Here is a 13,364-nt window from a genome sequence, read left to right as displayed (position 1 = left end):
GTTTTCTACAACGCAAAAATCAGAACATTTCAAGCATGAGGGGGCTTGGATACCCAGTACTAACTTGGGAATAAAATCTTTAACGAAAGAGTGGAAGAAAAAACATTTTTCTGAATAAAAGGGCTTCCTTGTACAATAATGTCCAGAAATTTTTGTCCTGAAAACAGAACATTTTCACACAAAAATGGGACTTTGGTACCTGCAAGCTAACTTTTGAATAAAAGACTATGATAGAAAAAAGAATTCAAGAATTTAATAGTCATTTTGATTACAAGGGACTACCACCAGCTGCAAACTATAAAGTTCAAAGTTCTGTGCCAAATGGAAAACACAAGATTTTCACAGTTCCTTTTATGAATTCATACGAGGCATTTAAAATGAAAGTGAGAAAGGGAGAATCCTGTTTAAAGCTAATCGCATAACAGAGGTCTGATTTGGGCCTGAAAAAGGAAAGTACATTAATTCACTTTTTACGGTTACACTTCATAATTCCGAAGGTTCGCAATTCCAAAGGTTCTTTATTCTGAAGGTTCGTAATTCCGAAACACGTAAATTGCCTATACCTCGATGTTCGTTAATCCGAAAACATAAAAGGGTTCGTTAATCTGAACATTTGTGGCGTTATTCCAAGGTTCGTTAATCCAAAAACGAAATTAGGTTAGTTGTTCCGAAGGTTCATTCGTCCAAAAGCAAAATAAGGTTCGTTAATCATTTCGTTTTCGGATTAACCAACCTTCGGAATTACAAACCTTCGGAAATACGAACCTTCGGAATAACGAACCATCGGAATTACGAATGTATGCGCTTTTTACAGCTCACTGCCTACGTTGTAAATCTGCAACATTGGATATTCCAGGGCAGCCAGGGCTTCTTTAATTTCCAAGGCTCTTTTGAGCATTTCCGGGGCTAAATGGCCCCATGTCATTTTTCCCCCTGGTTCAAATTAAGTCCATACACTTTAGGCGGTGCTGCACCATCCCGAGTTTGCTCAATCTCAAGATTTTAGCCCGATCGGCCCTCTTCGCGATTAATCTCGAGATTCAAGAAACCCCGTCTCCACCATCGCAAGAAGAGCAATTCCTGCTTGAGCGAGGCATCGATGCATTGCCATGTATAAATAATCCCGAGTGCGTCTGCACCTACGAATTAGCGCGATAATTCGTGAAATAGCGCGGTATTTTGCAAATAATCCCAAGTTGACTTGGGATTGCAATCTTGAGATCAATCCTACGAAATAGCGCGATAATTGCGTCTGCATTGCAAATAATCTCGAAATTGCTCTGATCGGGATAATTTGCCAGATCAGAAATAGCGCGTTAATTTGAAAACTCGGGATGGTGCAGACGGCCCTTTTGACTACTACACATATCTTCAATAAGGTTTCTGGAACACATCAATCATGTCATATCAGATCCAAAACAAACAAGATTACAAGTATCTCTATCACACAATCTTTTCAGCAAATATTACATATGAAGATATGGAACGTGCCGCACTCAAGTTTATGGATTCCAGTTTCATTTATGATTACTAATGCCATATAAAAGCCTAAATGATACTATGTAGGGAATTTTAATAGTCTTGTTGGTAATCTCACTGCTATAGGCCAGGGTCAGTATTCAATTTGATACCTAAGCCATGATTTCATTAAGAAGTATTTACTCGGTAGTTGAAATACCCATCTTTGGCATTGTAAATATTGTAGTCCCACATGTAGACTTCCATGGTGTTGCCATGAAAATCTACATATGGGACTACAATATTTACTGAGTTTAAATTTAAATCAGAGTTGGGAAAGAAGTGAATATTCTTCATTTTTCTGAAAGTTTTCAACTAAATCAAACAATTACAAGGAATTATGAAAAAAAGATGGCCATTTGATGTATTTAAAGATGTAAATTGCGAAATTTTAGCCATTTTTTTTTTTAGGAGCATGATTTTTTGTTCTCCTTAGGAGCGCAGTAGGAGCGTGGGAGCAATCGCACTCCTCAAAAATGAAGGTATGTTAACGTCGTAAAATCAAATTAGTTTATAAACGGCGCAAGCTATTTAAGGCCCAGGATATTTTGACGCTGCTTTCATCAGCACCAGATAAAAAGGTAGTACGGCTATGCTATATTACTGATCGCTTGTGGTGCGGACTATTTTGAGTGCAGGCCTGGTGCGAACCAAACAATCATGAGTTACTGAAAACAGTACAAGAGCCCTTAAAGGGGAAGTTCACCCTGACAAAAAGTTTATTGTAAAAATAGCAAAAAAAATAATAAAAAAATATTGCCGAAGGTTTGAGATAAATTCATCAAATAATTAAAAAGTTATTAGGATTTCAATTATTTGATTTGTGACGTCATATGCAAGCAGCATTCATACATAGCGAATGGTAAAAAATCAAATAAATATCATTTTCTCAGAAAATTGAAAATAGTTTTCACTGTACCTTTTGTATGTCAATAGACAAATCATTTCACACCCGATCATGAATAGAAAACAAAATTAAGTCATCAGGAACAATGCAAAATTTGAAATTCATGCATTTTATATTACATAACACATGGGGCAGCTGCTCGTCTATGACGTCACAAATCCAAAACTTTGAACTCTAATAACTTTCTTACATTTTAACGGATTTACCTGAAACCTTCACCACTATTTTTTACTAATTTTTCTGCTATTTTTACAACAAAGTTTTCTTCGGGGTGAACTTCCCCTTTAATTTCTAAAGAGGATGGAATCTTTACAGGAGGAACCAAGAGCAGGATGTGCTTTAACTTTGAAAAGGGAAACATCTCTTTAACACAACCGAGTTCTAATCTTTCACCAACATAATAGAAGAAAAGCTTTATATAGGATGAATCATTTGGCAAACTTTAATTTCTTACTTCTCAAAAGTAGCCTAATATCCTGTCATGTACATGTATGCAAAAATCAGCAATGTTTCTAATAATTGCTTTAAAAATGATAAAAGTTTACACTATTCATGTGCGTACAAAAAAAATTGGGAAAAAGAAAAAGAGAGAAATTTGATTCTGCATTAGCTCAGGTTCATCAATCTCTCCCTGTTAATGATATTCAGTTAGTCTTGAGAAATGTAGACTTAAATATCACCTTTTAACCAAAGTCTCTAATAGACGCAACATCCTCAATCTGTATCAAATCTACATGTACATGTGGTCTCTACATTCAGACTTTGTATTGCACTAAAAAAAACATAGATTTGTGCCTGCACATTGCTACTGTTTCTGAATGAATTTCATACAAGGGCATGTTGCACATGAAGGGTACAGTATAGTTATTAGACTAACCTATAAATCCCTCCCATCTGGTATGTTGGTCATGTGACTTGTTATCAATATTTATGACCCCCTGCAATGCGATGCCATGGAGAGGGCAATATATTATACCCAGACATCCTCAATGACAACACAAAGTCATGCACATAAGTGTTATGTACTGGCACAGAATACTACATTCTGTTCTATTTGTAAAGTAAATGGCCCGTATTCTGAAGTCAAGTTTAACTAAGACCATGGTCTAACTCTGTGCTAAAATTATGGGAAGCCAAAAATGTCAATATTTGTATTAAGTTGTATGTTTCTTATATGCTTACTGTGCTCAGATTTCCTGATTCATCGATGGTGAAGACAATCATCTATTTATACTTCCTAGACAATTATGAATGATTTGAGAGCCAAAATGAGCTGAAATATGACATCCCTATTGTTAGTGATTTATGTATTAACAATTGGCTATCCATACTTAAACCAGAACTTTAAACCCGAGTTTAAGTTAAACCCAACTTCAGAATATGGGCCAATGAAGATACTGAAACAAAGAGCTTGCTGATTGATTATAGAACATATTTTCATGATTTATTGCATTATTTAATGTGATTATTATTATTATTTGTTTGGCGTCACCTGTGCCTGGGAGGCGAAAAGCGAACTGAATCACTATGACCTCCAGGTCTCTCCTCCCGATATAACTGATTGGGGGAATGCAGGTGGACCACTACACCGGGGTTTCCCCTACTCTTATACGAATAGTGCAGTGGGTTCTTAACGTGCAAAGGTGGTGACTCTCCTCTACACAGGGCCTCCATTTAACGTCCTATCCGAGGGACGGGGTGTTTTCCATTGTAACATAGCCTGCATCTATGAAACATGGGAGAGACGTTTACACACAACGCACTGGCTTCAGTTATCCGCCCGGGGTGGACTCGAACCCACGATCTTTGGTTCGACGGGCAGACGCGTTACCGACTGAGCCAACATTGATCAATCATCAATGGCTGCTATTAAGCTAGTTTATGCAGAGCCATGCAGGATAATAAGTGTATGTTTCAACTTCAAAATTCTGCAGTTCCAAATTTACATCAAGTCATTTGACACTTCTTTCCAATAAAAAATAAAGCTGAATACTAATGTGCAATAATGCAGACCGACAGAATGACAGTTCGTAATAAAGAGTATACCTACGAGTAAAAAAAGGCAACAAATTTCTGTTCCCCCCCATACAATATTCAGTAAATATTCAAGCAGGACTAGGGATAAATAGGCCTACATGAAAAGCAATTTACTTTGAAAAATTTGGGGGGCAAGGCAATTTTTCTATAGGGCAAAAATTGGGAATATAAAAAACTGAACAATTTTTCTCCAAAGCCAATTAAAGGATCATTGATCCCAGTCAATTAGACATTCAAGGTTTGGCATTCAAGATCAATACTATTAAACCAAATCCTTGGGCATTAGTCCTAGGTCTATGGTCTTACCTCTGGACATACAATATCAGACAAACATGAACAAAAGAGAGTATTGATCGTTTCCGAAACAATGTCCCCCACAGTTTGTATTGTTCATGTTTTGGTAAACAAGATCTTTGGGTGAATGGTAGCTTGCTGATAATGGCATCATAAAGCTACAGGCCTACAATGCATAGAGCAGGGTGGATAACTTCATGATAGTAATCAAGCACAAATGAATGGGGGTCATATACATGCCCTGCCCCCCCCACACGGACACACACCTTGGGCTACCCTAAATGCCCATCCCACTTTGATTTTGGGGGTGATCAACATCTCTAGGGGCCGGGGTATTAGGATCCTGATAGATTTTTTTTTATAGTTTTATCGCTGCTTAATTTCCTTGCTTTGCCCTCAGTATTTGTTGTTGTTGCTTGTCAAAAAATGAGAGCAAAATCAACTTACTGTATCTTTATTTTTTTTTTGAGAAGAAATCATACCTAAAAACCGTTGAAGCTTTATAAAGCTGTCAAACCATTGCCACATCTTATCTTATAGATGTGCGTACCACAAATTGAGGAAGCATTCATGAAGTACATGTACATGTTTGCCTCTGTCAACTTTCTTTCTTTTTTAGTCTAAAATTGTAAGTTACTTTTATAAAAACCAACAAAAAAAAAGAATTAAAAGGTAAGATTTGTCTCAGAAAAACATAATAGGAAAACAAATAAGGGAAGAATCTTGTGATACGAGTGGGACAGTCATTATGCGGTCAGGATTCCCGACTAGAAATACTTTCCTGAAAAAAAGTTTTGAAAATAGATTTTCCTTCTTCCTATTCCTAACCCTTTTCAAAACTTCCTGCATAGTAATGACCACCGTAGTAGAAGTGACAATTGCTTACATGTGCATTATTGCAATGAAGTGAATATGTTATATCAGAGTACTATGATATCTGTTTGCCATTGAAAAAATGTCTTTATTCATTCCCTGTAAAATGTTTTCAAATAATCTTTTTAAAGTCTATTAAAGTACATGTAGGCCCTAAATATGTACTTGATTTTAAAAAAAATATTTATCAGGTTAAAATTATATTTACATTTCCAGTACAGTATTACTTTAATACTTACTTTTATCCATTGTGAAATGTCACTTGGTTGCAGTCCTCTTTTAACAAGTTCAAAATTTAGGCCAAAAAAATTTGTACAATCAGCTGAATTTCTGCAAGATCAGCTTGGTAGCCTGAACAAAGAACCACTAAGAATAGCCACGTATGCAAGAGATCTGATCGGTTGAAACGTCAACTTCAGCAATCAAACTTCTTTTCCAATAAGTTCTTTTGTTGAATCAGAATACGATGGATCATGACTCTTTAAATTTAATACCAGAGAGTTCCTCCCAAATCTCACATGCTAATGTGAGATCCAAATGTGAAAACTTGCAAATGCTTCGAAAATACCCTTTTTTTCAACAATTTTGTTGAATCAGAATACAACGGAACATCAAAAGTATAATGTAGATTGCATCAATGCAATACCAGAGTTTGAGCTCCAATAGGTGTTCCTACGAACTCCAAATGTGAATACTTGCAAGCACCTAAGAAGCACTTTTGGAAATCCTATTGGATTCAGTGAAGTTCCACAGTAAAGCTTTGCTTAAAAAACTTTTAAGAAGTTGAACTTTGAAAACTCGCCGAGAGAGCACCTTTAGAAATCATGTTGGATTCTGTGTGAATTGACGGGAGATAATCCATGTAACGTTGAGAGTCCGGTAATAGAATCCAGATAGCACGGGACTAAAAGTTAAACCCTACGATATCAAATCTAACTCTGGTGAAAGACGAGCAGAATATCTCTAATTTCACTTTTCAGCAGTGGATCCACCGGAAATATCAGCTTCGTTTAAAGGACAAAAAAATCACGAACATTGCAAAGAAATGTTACTGCATATTGTCCACTTTCTTTAGATTCCCCATTAGTCACAAACCACAGAAAAGAAAAGTTTAAATGCACAAAAAGCTTCCTTTAATCTATTCAAAGTTGAAATTTCACGGCTGGATGGAAGGGTCCATGGAAAGAGGCTACTTCAGGCCAGGGCACAATCAAGGATTATGAAATGAACGCAACCATCCATCTGATTAAAAGTTACTAGTAGGTGGTTTCAAACCGCCTCGATCACAAGAATCCCCGTTAAAGTACGAGAACTTTTTAAGGCTAAAAAATACCCGTTAATTATTCCTGCATTCACACCGCCCCGAAACACATCCTTCGGGATAAGTTCCCGAAGTTACGAGCATGCGCAGTATGGTCTGATAAGCAGGCAAGGCGCGAGATTCAAAATCACTAGCCCAGCAGCCACCCACGCCGCCGCGCCCAACGACACGCTGGGCTAAAAGTTCCCGTAATTTGCTTTCACATTGCCAAAATACCTGCGACCTTGGAGAAATCCCCACGAAAGTTCTCGTAATTTCGCCAAGTACCTACTATTTAGCAGGTATTTTCTTTCGGGGAAATTACGCGTAGTTTGCTTTCACATTACCAAAATACCTGGTATTTTCTGATCGGGGTAAATTTCCCGATCAGAGAATACCTGGAACTGGTGAACTTCGAGGCGGTCTGAAACCACCTAATGATTGCTTTCACTTCAAAATGCTGGTACGTATTAAGACTTTGACAGCCAGCGATTTCAAAATATTTTTAGCCTCACTTTATTCAACCCCAATAACTGTGTGTAACTTTTGCCCATCACTTTTCACATATTCTACCAGTAAAAAATTTTGTCTACATGTATCTGTACCTGTATAAGTGTTAGAAATAGGAAATGTCTCTATCTTTACGAGGGAATATGGAATATGTAGATCCGGTACGAACATTGTAAAATATATATATAGATCTGGCCTTCCCTTCATATTGTAACTTCAAATAGTGAGGTTTGGAATTCAGAGGAAATAAAATTCACAAATTGGCAATTATTATGACAGGCAGGAAGAAGTGAGCAATCTACATAATGTACAGTCGCAGTGCATTATGGGAACAGGTTCGGTCCAGTATGTCACACTCACTACAAAAATGTGGCATTCCATTTTAAAGGGGAGCTCCAGGCTGAAGATAATAATATAGATAAATGGAGTAAAATTAACAGAGTAAGATGCTAAAAATTTCATCAAAATCTCATAACGAATTTGTACGCAAGTCATTGAATCTTAAAGGGATGGTGAGGGCTGAAAATATTCATATCTAAATAGAGTAAAATTCAAAGAGAAAAATGCTGAAAATTTCATCAAAATCGGATAACAATATCAACGTTATTGAATTTTAAAGTTTATCAATAAATTATGAAAACAGATATGCAATTATAAACTATTCCTTAGGTGGGCTGATGATGTCACATCCCCGCCTTCCTTTTTATTGTGTTATTACATGAAATAAGAAAACTAATCCACTTAATCAGTTGTCAATCCAATTGCTTTAGTTCTTGGTAGAAATTTTTTTTAATAAACCTAATTTCATATAACAAAATACAAAAGAACAAGTGGTGATATGACATCATCAGTCAACCTAATGAATATTCATAAAGACATAATTATATAATGCAAATCTTTAAAATTCAATAGCTTTGTTATTTGTTATCCGATTTTGATCAAATTTTTAGCATTTTGCTCTGTGAATTTCACTCCATTTATTGAGATTTAAATATCTCTAGCCTGGACCATCCCTTTAAAGTTTATAAATCCTGCAAAACTTTGTCAAAACAGTTTTATACATGTATGATCATGTATGTGTACACATCATCAATAAATATTCACTAGGTGGGTTAAAGATGGACAATTCCGTAAAATATGTACGTTCCACCCCTCTATATGTGGGACTGTCATGAAATTTTCTGTCTCTGATTTCTTGTCCTTTTGACAGTGAGCAGGTGAGTAGGCTCCATACACACATGAAGTAACCATTACTATTAAGTACATAAACTTAAGACAAAGTAACCATAATTTTATCTCCTGTCAAATAAACTTCAGGTATCGTGATAACGTTATTAGATAAACCTCTTCAATCTAGACACTGGTATTTCGCTCTTGAAACAGAATCTGTTCTTACATGTAGGTGACTGTGCAATCACAAAGTAGGTGAGTGATCAAGGCCCGTCTTACAGAGAGTTGTGATTGATCCAATCAATCGCAACTATGGAAAGCCAGCAAAGTCAACATATACATGTACATGTAAAATGCATGTTTATTAAAAAATTCTAGATAAGAATGTATGTCCATAAATTAATTGATTTCTTGACAATTTGGTGTGATCTCCTTTGTTTACAACGGACATTTTGCAAATTTCCTGAGAAAAAATAATGACACTAAATGGATTTCCATAGAGTACTTACGATTGATTGGATCAATCGTTACTCTGTGTAAGACAGGGCCCTGAACATACAGACAAGCATGTTGGTTTGTAATTATGTGATTGAAAAACTAATAAATAAATAATAACAATTAAAAAAACAATACATAAGTAAATTAATCAATAAATAATTAATGAATTCTAAACAATATTGATATTTTTTTTAATGAACAAAAAAATGAAATACACTGTACTATAACAAACTATTTTTTGAAATAAATAAATAAATATAAAAAAAATAATAAAGAAAACAAGAAATAACCAAAGAAGAAGACAGGGGACAAGACTAACCTTATGACCCTTTAATTGTGACCCACATTTCTCTACTACACTGCCCATGGCATCTAACACAGAAACACAAAGCTCAATGATGTCATTCACAATTCTACACCATGACTAGTCTGAGATAACAGACCTACTTGTCATTGTCAGTTTACCCATAAAATTTCTCCTTTTCAGGACACATTTTTGCAGTTTCTGTTTAAGTCTGACTTTGAGCAACCCACAAAACTAATACAGTACATACATTGTACACATATGCACAACTCAGTGATATAGAGTTGATGACATCCCCCACTACTTATTTTGTATTTTATTGTTTGAATTAGACAATACTTCAATTTTTAAAGATTTAACAATAATGACCAACAATAACTGAACCATAAAATGATAAAACAATGGTAGTTCCACATGTTAAGGAAGGAATAAAACTTAATTTCACATGACATGAGAATATTTCATATTTCATATAATGAACTTTATACAAAAGAAATAGTGAGTTGATGATGTCATCAGTTCCCTCATTTGCATATCATCCTGTTTTCTGAAATTAATGGTAACTTTGAAAAGTCATTTCTTATTTTACATCCGATTTCGGTGAAATTTTCTGCATTTATAGCTAGTTGGATTTTTCTCTTTTACTCAATTTAACTTTTTAATGGGGTGGACTTGTCCTTTAAATATTTGCATAGAAGTCAGAGGGGTTTGTTATTTTTTTTTTCAATAATCAAGGTGTACATTAAAGCCTTATGTTTTCAACGTTTATAAAATTGATATTTTTTTTAAATGTATGCTGAAATGTCACAATGGGTCTGTGCAAGCAGACCACATGTACTTTACTTTTAATAACGCAGTGCATGTTTTGGACTTTGTACATACAATTAGGAAAGTGGGTTTTTGACAATATAAATATAAATGTTATTTACACTCAATCTTGAATGGTACAGTCCATACAGATAAGATACTACATTTATGCAATCCATCTTACAATAATAGTATCGACATCATGGTCAATGTAGAGTTGTGGATTTTTTATATATGTGAATTATGCTTCAAGTAATAAATAAATAAAATGACCTTATACTTTTACTCATTTAACAGTTTTAGAATGATGGTATTAATTGATAATTACACCGAATATGCCTTCTTGTTGTTCTTATTTCAGCAATGATCTCGTTAAACTCTTTTAATCGTCTTATGTATAAGAACGAATGTATTACGTGCATGCCAGTATTTTGTATTAATTTTGTCTCTCCTTGATTATGTATATTTGTAAATTGTACGTTTGCATGTAAACAAAATGAATTTCCATTAAGTTGGACAATAAAACATTATATAATTATCTGAATGTTATGGCCACCACACACCTTTAATATGTGATTCCAAATAATTATTTAATCAGACATCAATATTTAGTATTTGTTTAATAATAATTTGTATCTAATACCCCTTTCATAAACCCCATTAAAATGAATTAGGCGGCTAATAGCAGCATAATTTGGTCGTAAAATTGGAGGAGGACAAGAGTTATCCGCATTACTCTGATGCTGCTATTATCCGCATAATAGCAGCATCGGGACAAGATTTTTAGTTTATGAACGCATTTCCAAATTATGCGGATAATTGCCATGGTGCGGTCACAAGGTCACCCTTTTCCAACACAACCGCATCGGAGGGGGCGTGTCAAGTTGTCATGGCGATTATCCCCCTTTTTCAGGACGGGCGCTCGTAAAAATAATGCGGCTTATTTTCGGAGTTTATGAACGCAATTTTTATTGAATTATCCGCATTACTCTTAGGCGGCTAATTGGAGGATAGGTTTATGAAAAGGGTATAAATTGTTCTTCAAAACGGCATTTTGTAACATCACTATTAATCAAATGTACGTCATTACAAAGCAGTTCAAGGGTCAGACCTATTGTATTTGCTTTGTTGACGGATCGAGGGATCTACACGAGTACGGTCTGGGAAGAAACCTTAAAATTTTCACTTTTTCATTAACCAATTTTTGGAACTTTCATACGCATTAGGCGTATGAACGTTCACCAATAAATAAAATTCACCCATACAAACAGATTTCAACCTCTAACTATGGATTTCCAAGGGAAATCTATCCGGGTGTCTAGTACCCTTTTCATAAACCTATCCTCCAATTAGCCGCCTAAGAGTAATGCGGATAATTCAATAAAAATTGCGTTCATAAACTCCGAAAATAAGCCGCATTATTTTTACGAGCGCCCGTCCTGAAAAAGGGGGATAATCGCCATGACAACTGGACACGCCCCCTCCGATGCGGTTGTGTTGGAAAAGGGTGACCTTGTGACCGCACCATGGCAATTATCCACATTATTTGGAAATGCGTTCATAAACTCAAAATCTTATCCCGATGCTGCTATTATCCGCATAATAGCAGCATCAGAGTAATGCGGATAACTCTTGTCCTCCTCCAATTTTACGACCAAATTATGCTGCTATTAGCCGCCTAATTCATTTTAATTGGGTTTATGAAAGGGGTATAGGTCTCGCTTCTGCGTCTATGGGAAGAGTTTCAAGGCTCCATGATAAAGAAGTATATGTCAAAATATTTTTTAAAAACATGATGGAGTCCTCAAAGCTAGATTCAACATGTAAAAATCCTTATGATTTTCCTTGAGATTCGTCTCTGACTGATCTAAGAGTATGACTCTCAAGCTGACCTATAACGTCACATTTCCCTTCTCAGTCGCAGACCAGTGGTAGACCAGTCGAATTATAATCATGTTGACTACAGTGCTAAGTTGCTAAGTTGCTAGTCATGCAACTTAGTTAGTCTCACTCTCAGGTCTTCAGTCTTGGCGAGGAAAATGACCAAGTCATGAGGTCTTGTGTTGTGAGGCTTGTCAAGACAAAATACTACATTGTTTCTGGGTTGACTTGCTTGTGATTTGTGGAGCCTTAATATATGCTAGTGAAGTCTAACATTTAAGTGCTACAGGCTACAGCATACTTGTTGATGACTTCCATTTCCCCCATTATAATGATAATTAATATTATTAATAAATAATGCCCCCATTTTCTTTCTCAAATTAATTAAAACCTCCAATGAAGCCAACAAAATGTAGTTAAAATTAAAATAAATCGTGACATAATTTATCAAGACAGATAATTATTCAATGACAATATTCAATGCTCTCTCATCTCTCACATTCACTTTCTCGTTTGCATCATGAAATCCTCTAGCACCTGCAGCTCTGAATCTTACATTCTATTTAGATTCTCATTTTCTTTTCATCATCGTCGCACACGTTTACAAACGCGGCGTCACGTCGGAGCTTGAACATCGGTCTCCCAGAGGCAGCGGGGCTTTAGCTTAGCCTTAGCCGGGTGCCGTGGCCGGTCGATGACATAACAATACCGGTACACACACTTACAATACAACCGGCGCGGCATGCGCAAGTCAAACTAGTTGTACATGTATATTCACAAGCCTTTTTTCTAGTACAATTTAACCATTCAATACATCTAAATTTAATTTCAACATGTTACTACTTTATTAAAGATAATGGTACTGTTATGCAATATGTACTTACTTTATTTTCGTGTAAATTCAGTCGTGTAAGTGTTTTGTTTCCTTCTTTTTGCCGGTACGGTAGATCGCCTCCTAGATCCTCACGTGGCGCTAATGCGCTTGCGTAAAACAACTAAAACGTCACTAAAGGTTTGCACAGCTCATAGTATAGGGGTCCTTTTGAAATTTAATTGAAATTTCCTTTAAGTATGAAATAAGTTTTGTGTCACAATCATTAACTATACCATTGAAGATCACTTTATATATAAATCATAAGATATGGTGTACGATCTTAGCTCATCGATTGTCAGGTATACTTAAACTATCAATCTGTATGCAATTTTGTTTTGTTTACACCCCTACTTACAAATGCACTAGTCGAAGGCGTGGAGGAGGCCAAACA

At 35.7% G+C, this 13,364-nt stretch overlaps 1 protein-coding gene across 4 annotated transcripts in view; it reads right to left on the bottom strand.

The window, feature by feature from the left end:
• Positions 1 to 13,093, bottom strand: part of LOC121406057 (carnitine O-palmitoyltransferase 1, liver isoform-like) — a 51,981-nt gene extending 38,888 nt beyond the window's left edge. For 2 of the 4 annotated variants that reach the window (XM_041597063.1, XM_041597066.1), the window contains exon 1: positions 5,869 to 6,821. In XM_041597063.1, the coding sequence (XP_041452997.1) occupies positions 5,869 to 5,878 (10 nt within the window). In that variant the 5' untranslated portion in view covers positions 5,879 to 6,821. Of the gene's footprint in view, positions 1 to 5,868; positions 6,823 to 12,983 lie in introns of those variants that run through there. The other 2 variants (XM_041597065.1, XM_041597064.1) reach the window with 2 other exon arrangements.
• Between the last annotated feature and the right edge of the window lie 271 nt (positions 13,094 to 13,364).

Source organism: Lytechinus variegatus, chromosome 19, assembly GCF_018143015.1.
Source record: "Lytechinus variegatus isolate NC3 chromosome 19, Lvar_3.0, whole genome shotgun sequence".
Classification (NCBI taxonomy): Eukaryota; Metazoa; Echinodermata; class Echinoidea; order Temnopleuroida; family Toxopneustidae; genus Lytechinus; species Lytechinus variegatus.
Note: the sequence above shows the minus strand (reverse complement) of the source record. Positions and strands in the feature narration are given on the sequence as shown.